This window comes from Gekko japonicus, unplaced genomic scaffold (genome assembly GCF_001447785.1).
Source record: "Gekko japonicus isolate JY-2015 unplaced genomic scaffold, Gekko_japonicus_V1.1 scaffold1823, whole genome shotgun sequence".
In the NCBI taxonomy this organism is placed as follows: Eukaryota; Metazoa; Chordata; class Lepidosauria; order Squamata; family Gekkonidae; genus Gekko; species Gekko japonicus.
In genome coordinates this window covers 379,764-388,147 of record NW_015160269.1, presented here as the reverse complement: position 1 = coordinate 388,147, position 8,384 = coordinate 379,764, and the positions used below count along the sequence as shown (strand labels likewise).

Genomic DNA, 8,384 nt, shown 5'->3' with positions numbered 1-8,384 from the left:
ATAACCCAATGTGGGTTATTATAACCCAAGATGTGCCATTATAACCCACAAAGTCTCCAAATAGCTTCACAGACAATGTTTAATTTTGTTGCTCCTGCTGGCTATATATATAGCTTCTCATATGATAAAGCCATGCCATGCTTGTAATTTATTATTTGAGCCTATGAGAAGATTTATAGTAAGGGAAGATCAGGCATATGCACTTGTGAGACAGAACTACAGAATAAAATTGTTGAACTTTTGTTAATGAAGTCCTCCTATGTTGCCTTCCTGTGGAACTCTCTTAGCTGAAGTGAGACCAATTAAGAATTCCCTCCCTCAGGGAATTCCCTCCCTCAGGTGGTGAGGCGGGTGTCATTCCCTACAAGCATTTTAGTCAGGGCTGTTTGTTTTCTGGAAGGGCCTTGGGTTGGAGTGATTAGAGAAGATAGCTTAAATCTGCTTTGGTGGGTTACTGGCAGTTTAAATGTTATGGATTTTTGGTTAGTGATTAGATGTTTGTCTACAGGAAATAAAATTCTTTAGTATATATGGTAATAAACTGACTTGAAGATATTTTAAGTGGAAATGGCTTAAATAAGTGAATAAAATGCTTCAAGAATAAAGTCATCTTGTTAGGCGGATTGCTTTATTTACAGCAACTGGCAATTTATAAATGGGTTCTTGCCAATTTATACCAAGGTCCTGATCCCACCAAGGGTTACCAGTAAAGGATTCGAGGCTGTTGTGGTTAAAATAGATGTCTTTTACTTAAGAATATATCTCATACGAACAATACTGATGCACTCACACATTCAATCAAGTTTCTAATAATTACAGTAGGAAATAAGCACAGTTGCATTAGCAGGTAGGGGTGATGGCGGGTGATACTTATCTGTCCTGTAGCTTGGTTGTTCCAATGAAGAATAGAGGGGAAGAAATGGAAAACAAAGGGAATTCACACACGACCAGAACCAGCTGGAATGCGTGGGCAGTAGAGGCAAGGGTTGGGGATAGCAAGTGGAACTTAAGAGAGGTAAAAGCAGACAGGGGTTGTTGTGGGGGAGATGCTATCTAGCCAGGTAGGAGGAGCCAGGTGACTGGTTCTCTCCTTTTATAGGGGGTGCAAGAGATGGGTGGTAACTGTGCCAACCTCTTGACCCACCTACCTGTTAGTCCGTCCCAAAAACAATCCTATTGGTTGCATGTGGGAAGGGGAGGTTACCTAAGAGGGGTGGCCAATATTGTAACCTAAAACCTTACTCAGAGTATGGCATCTGGACAGGTGTGAAATTCAGGCATCAGGATGCTCCATTGTAGTGCTGATGAAGTTGGCCATTCCATTGATAACCAAATGTCCATATGGCAGGAAATTCCTTCTCAGGAACAAAGCAGGTGATGGGTAATACGTGACTACAAGCAGCTCTGTCATGGGGGCTGTTTCTTCCTAGAGTTGTTGTTTCATCGCTCACAATAATGGAGGTTTGTGCTACTTCACCAGCCTGGGTAACTGTGTAGCTGAAACCTTATTTACATGTAAGGTATGTGCAGGCACTCTCTATGTGTGGCATCACAACAGGTGACCTAAAGTGTACAGCTTTCTAAGCCTATGTGTGTGTACACAGTCCATTGTGTGTAGCAATAAATAGTCCATAAAGCAAATATCAGGCTTATCCTCTAACAATCTTCACCAGTTCCCAGGCTGTCGTTCTCTGCCACAGAGAACAGGACTACTTGTTCCTAGACAGTAGAACAGAAAATGACTCTGGTATATTCTTGTGTCGTATGAAATCATGAAAGCAGCATTTTCACTGGAATAGGTGGGAGGGTTTATGCCATCATATGTATAAACAGGGCCAAAATTACAAGACTTGGGCCATGCCCACCTGAGTAGCCTTTATCAGAGTACTTCACACCTGTTTAGTTTTGTGATTACTGGCACTATCTTATGGGGAAACTGGACAGCTTATTCTGGGCTTCCACAAAGCAAAGACCCAAGTGCTTCCTGTGGGTACCATTGTCTCTGACAATGTCACATTGATCATTAAACACTTGGTTTAAAATTTTTCATTTAAAAAGAGGAAATGATATATTAGAGTGTAAGATGAAACTGAATCTCAACATATAGTGCTGACATAATGAGACCCATCCCTAACCAAGATTAAGTAAATTTTATATACATTGTTCACATGTGAAACAGAATAGATGCTAAATTGAAGTTTAAGTAATTGCTTAAAGCATTGGTATGAACTTGTGCTTGGAGTCAGAAATGGACTGGATGAGAGTGAATAGCCTAAAACTTCGTGGGAAGTTCTCTGGGTTAATGGAAAGTCACCAGAGACTTGAGTGATCTCCTGCCTTGGCTGGGTTTATACTCTCCTTAAAAAGCCAGGTTCACAGTTTGGGGGTGCTGCAATCACGTTAGAAAGTCAGGTGGCTGCAGTGGTTCAGAGTGCTTTTTCCTGACTTCAGGTGGCGCATCAGCTGCATCCGTACTTGGTTCAGTCAGATCTTGTCACCGTGATCCACACTTTAGTAGTATGTAGACTGTACTATTACAGTGTGCTGCACTTGGGACTACCCTTGAAGAGTGTTCAGAAGCTGCAGCTAGTGCAGAATGCTGCAGCATGTGACCCTGATACTACAGCAATAACACTGACTACCAGTCCGCTCCCAAGGCCAATTTAAGGTGTTGGTTTTGTCCTACATGGCTTGGAACTGGAGTATCTGAAGGACTACCTTCTCCCGTACATTCCTGCCTGGAAATTAAGATCACAGGGAGTGGCCCTATTGACTGTCCCATCAATCAAAAAAGCTAGTCTCATGGGCACATGAGAGAGGGCCTTTTTCAGTGGCAGCCCCATGATTATGGAACACACTCTATCAGGAGGTGTGCCTGGCCCCCTCACTTTCAGTCTTCAGGAGGCAGTTGGAAAAAGTTTTATTTAGGACTGCAGTTGACTAATTTAGGTCCCTGCCACACGGCAGGAAAAAAAACGGGCAAAGTGCGGCTTTTAAAAGCCGCACCAAAATAGAGACGCCGCGGCGGGATCCCACGAATCCCCTGAGCCGCAGCGCCATTGCTCCCCGGCACGATCAGATGCCAGGGAGGAAGCGACAGTCGGGAGGGGGAGGCTGCTGAACTGCGCATGTCTGAGCATGCGCAGTTCGGCCAGGAGCCAGGGATGCGCCGGCAGAAGGACGTGCTGGCGATCCCACGACCAGCCTTGATGCGCCCTTTCCCGAAGAACCACCTAGGTAGGTGGTTTATTTTTGATGCAGGGTTTTGGGTGGAAGGGCTGGATCAGGAATGGGCGCACCATGCTTCCCAGATGTTGCTGTGGGATCGTGCCGTTTGCTGCGCCCCCGATCTGTCCCTCTCCCGGCCAAAAACCTGTCGTGTGACCGGAGCCTTAGTTTTTATTTATTGGCAGACCTAATTGGACATTTTATGTTCTTTTATGGGTTTTTTATAATAGTTTTATTTATATTGTAAGCTGCCATTTGCAAGGTAAAAAGGTAGTTAATTAATATTTTAAATAAATAACTGTGCATACAGTCTGAACAGGCAAAATTGATTTCTGTATTTGTAGGGGGGGTGGCAGGACTCCTCTACATCACACACACAGAGGCTCCTTCTACTTTCTTGGCAGTCCTGGTGATTCCATTTTAATGTTGGCTTTCTCTTGATCCACTAGAAAAATATGCCGAAACTGCAAGTGTGGGCAAGAGGAACATGATGTTCCCACCAGCAATGAGGATGATCGTAAAGTGGGGAAGCTCTTTGAGGACACAAAATATACAACCCTTATTGCCAAGCTGAAGTCTGATGGCATCCCTGTGTACAAGCGCAATGTCATGATACTGACAAATCCAGTGGCAGCCAAGAAGAATGTGTCCATCAATACAGTAACATATGAATGGGCACCTCCTGTTCAGAATCAAACCCTGGTGAGATATTTATGTTGGCGGGTTTGGGCAAGTGGGAAAGCATGTATGTCAAAGGGTTGGAAGGGGTCTAAAGATTATTCAGCGTCTGGTATTGATATAAAGCAACTAACATTTAGTTTAACAGTTATATGCTTGGTAGTCATAAGCCATGATTTCCACTGTAAATGTAAACACAGAGGAATTGGGTCTGACCATCTTGTCTTATAAGTCTCTGAGTGCTATGAAACTGTCAAGTGCTGAATGGGAGGGAGTAGTTGGGAGGCATTAGAGAGTTGGGGCACTGAGAAATCAGTGGTGTTAATGGCTAGGATTAAACACTGGTGCTAGTGATGTTCACCACCACTTAGGATGATTTATGAATTCCCAAACGAGCTGTTCTAAAAAGACTTTCAGAAATAGGTCATACTGTTGGAAAATGTGCATAATTTATATCATTGTTTAAAAGCTAAGAAAAACACTCAGGCTGGCTGCATTTCTGTTACTGTATATGGTCAGAACGAATAGGGTGTTGTCATCCAAAACAAAAGCTTCCTTTTTATTAACTGTTCTGCTAGATGATAGTTGGATAGCCTTGTTGGGTTGCTGGGTTTTTTTTCCGTTTGTTCATTTTTCTCTTTTTAACTGTTTCATTCTTGAGTCACATTTATGTGCTGCTGTGCTGAATGACCTAAAGCAGGAGGTTGGCAATCTGTGTGGGGCTTCTCATTGCAAGAGGCTTGTAGGAACTTTATTTTTAAAAGGTTCCCCTGCGGATTTGTTTTTGTTCCAGTTTTTATTATTTAATGTCTTTCACCTTTAAGCTTTTTGCTCAGACAAACACACACACACATCTGCACTCGACATTATTCCTCTATTTTAAAAAGTGAAGATTGCAATTAGTATATCTGAAACCTCCTGTGCAAGAACTTTCCAAAGATATCCAGTATTATCTAAACTGTGTTGGAGCCTGTTTATTCCACAGGAGTAAACATATGCTTTCATATTGTAAAACCTCTGCATTCAGTTATGCCTGCAATTAATTCCCGTCTCAGAATGAATTGGTCTTCTGTTCACCCATTTCCACCATCCACACCTTGCCATTCATTCCAGTACAAAGTTTTGCTAAGTGCTACTGATCTGCCTTTTGTTTGGAAAGCAGAATTCAAAGGGCCATCAGATAACTTAATTCTGGCAATCATTCCTGGCTTTTTAGGCAAGGCACTATATGCAGATGCTTCCGAAGGAGAAACAGCCCGTAGCTGGCTCAGAAGGCGCTCAGTACAGAAAGAAGCAGTTGGCAAAGCAGCTGCCTGCTCACGATCAGGATCCTTCCAAATGCCACGAGCTGACTCCTAATGAGGTGAAGCAGATGGAGCAGTTTGTGAAGAAATACAAGAACGAGGCACTCGGAGTGGGAGACGTCAAGCTCCCAAGTGAAGTGGAAGCAAAAGGCAATGAGAAGAATGTTCCAAGTAATGGAGAAAGGGGCACCTCTGCCACAGTAGGAGCAATGGAAGACAAGCTGGCTGGTCAGAAGGGATCACAATATGTAAGTATGTATCTGTGACTCTTTCTGTGCAACAAACTGCAAAGAGGAGCTACCCTAGGGAACTGATGTGCAAGCATATGAGTTTAAAAAAACTTAGGAAATTGTAAGTCATGCTAATATCCTTTGCACATTTGGGGCATCACTTAATTTTTAGCCTTTTAATTATTGAAAGTTGCAGGTTTTGTAAGAGCTAAAATTAACAGGGCAAATGTGAATTCTTCTAGGTCTCCCCACTGACAATAATTTCACATATATATTCTGAAGTGTACTGCTCTGATTTGTGTTACTTCTTGGGGAAAGGGGCGTGAAATTATTTTCCCCCACTTAATTAATTTGTCAATTAGGCAGCTGCTATCCAGACTTCAGTAGAATGTGCCAGGTTCGACAGCTGCATTGAGATCAATATTTTTGCTTCTTCGAGATGCTTGGAGAGGATGCTGTATTTAAATGAGATCCATTCGTTCCCAGGAGGGGGGATGCAGTGGGTTTATTATTTGCTTGCTGCTGTTTCCCCCCCCCCCCCCATGATGAACACAGAGTAATCCTTGCAGGGAAATAAAGCTCCCTGTATAGAACGGGTGTGTATGTTGCGAACAGAAGCAAAGTGAGAAGTTCGGTCATGGTTAGTCTTTCGCTGAGATCTCAGAACTGATTTCAGTGCAGAGAGGACTGTGCTTGGGAAAAAAATGACAAATCAGAAATGCCATCATTTCCTGGTTTCATTTGTCAGTTGAAAGCAAGAACTGGAAACTGTTGTCGCTGATAGAGATTGGAGAAAATCAATGGGCCAGGATTCCCCAAACTAAGAAACTCATTCCTTGGGCCTCATGGAATGTCGTTTTTCTTTAATGCCACCCCTTCCCCTCCACTGGGCTACTGTGCAAGGTTTCAAAAATAGTTTTAGAGCCAGTATTTGGGGGAGGAGTCAGTGTGTGGGGGGGAACCACTGTTACCCACAAGCTCTTTATGCACAGTTCTCAATCCCAATTATTGACTACAAGAACATTTGAAGGATAAAGTATTGTAGTTGACTACCCAGATTAAAGAGACATTTTTAGATCTATAACATTGATGTAATGAATGAAAACTGAGAGAAATATCCACACTGTAATGCTGGTTCAAAACGTAACCTGTTCATGGTGAGGTAACTTGATAAAGCATGAAATGGCCTCTGTAACTTGGTGCTTGGGGGGGGGGTCAACAGTGGGAGGGCTTCTAATGTCCTGGCCCCACTGCTGGACCTCCTGATGGCACTGGTATTTCTGGCCACTGTGTGACACAGAGTGTTGGACTGGATGGGCCTTTGGCCTGATCCAACATTGGCGTCTCTTATGTTCTTATGTTCTTATGTTCATAGCAGGTATCTAAACACTCCATCAGTCTGATGTTGTGTGAGTGGTGGATTTATTTGCCCAAATGGTTTTTCTGGTCTGTAATGATGGTGGTGTGATATACTTCTGTCACCTCCCATTCTTCTTCCAAAGTGATCATCATGATGGTTCTTCCCAGGGGTCATTTCATAGAAAAAGGGGTGTAGGAGCTCATTAGCATAACTCATTAGCATAACTTATTTGCATATGCCACACCCCCTGACATCACCAGAAGTGTGTCAGAAGGCAACACCCACCACTCAGGCTCCACCCAAAAAAACTCCAGGTATTTCCCAACTCACTGGTGAGCCTACCTGGAGAAAAACTGCTTCAAAAGCACAAAGAAAATTTGTGGCAGGGGATCAGCTTTTGTGAGCCACTGAACAGAGGTTACAGTTCCCACATTTGCAGAAGTCTACAGATACGGGCAACATCCTCCTCACTTGCTACCTACATGTAATGGTTGATGACTCTGTTTCAATGTATCTGAAAATGAGTGCATGAACACGAAAGCTTATACCCAGAATTAAACTTTGTTGGTCTTAATGGTGCCACTGGACACAAACTTTGTTCTATTGCTTCAGACCAACATGGCTACCCACCTGAATCTGTGCAAACCAGAATTATTCAAGAGGGCTCTTCTACACAGGCAATAGGGTTACACTGTACAAAAGACTTCACAAAGTTACTTGAACAAATTGTTGGGGTACACCCAACACCTCCTGTCCACACATGCTGAAGGTAGCAGCTCAATGTTTCATTAGCAGTGGTACTTAAGAATATCTGTTCCAGTGCAACAGAACAAAGTTTGAGTTCAGTGGCACCTTTAAGACCAACAAAGTTTATTCACATGAAGGCTTAGACCCAGAATTAAACTCTGTTGGTCTTAAAGGTGCCACTGGACCCAAGCTTTGTTTGGCACACTTTGTGTTTATTGACTGTTAACTTTTATTTCAGCTGGTTATAGCCTAACTCATTAGCTGAAAGAGAGAGGGAGGGAGGGAGGGAAAAGAAAAAATGTAAAGAAAGGGATAGAAAGAAAGGGAAAGAAGGAAGGAAAGGGAAAGAAATGGGGGAAAGGGAAAGAAAGAAAAGGGGGAAAGGAAAAGAAAGAAAAGGGGGAAAGGAAAAGAAAGGGAGCAAAGAAATGGAAAGAAAGGGGAAGAAAAAATGGAAAGAAAGGGAAAGAAAATGAAAGCCTCTGTGTATGTTTGCTTTCCCCAAGTTATAAATTACCCCACCAGCAGTTAAAAAGGAGCTTGAAGACTTACACATTTGAAATGACCCGTTCTCAGGTCCATTCAGCATATAAAAACGAAAGTGAAACAAGAGCTCCAAGAGGACCAAACTAAATCACACAGATTACACATGTAGAAGAAGAAGAAGATTTTATTGTATTTAGCCATGGGCCATTACAAACCACAGACAAAGAAGAACACACTAAAACTTTAAAATTGTATAAAATAAGATACAGTCCAACATTATAAATCCATAAAATCGAGGTTATGAACAGTTAATTAATTCACAACATACCCACTAAAATCAGTATTGGCTAG

At 42.6% G+C, this 8,384-nt stretch overlaps 1 protein-coding gene across 1 annotated transcript in view; it reads left to right on the top strand.

Moving 5' to 3' along the window:
* Positions 1–3,677: 3,677 nt before the first annotated feature.
* TES (testin LIM domain protein) overlaps positions 3,678–8,384 on the top strand; it is a gene marked incomplete at its 5' end in the record, with an annotated part of 18,929 nt that continues 14,222 nt past the window's right edge. The window contains 2 exons of the mRNA XM_015415141.1: positions 3,678–3,930; positions 5,123–5,458. Of these exons, the coding sequence (XP_015270627.1) occupies positions 3,678–3,930; positions 5,123–5,458 (589 nt within the window). The remainder of the gene's footprint in view (positions 3,931–5,122; positions 5,459–8,384) is intronic.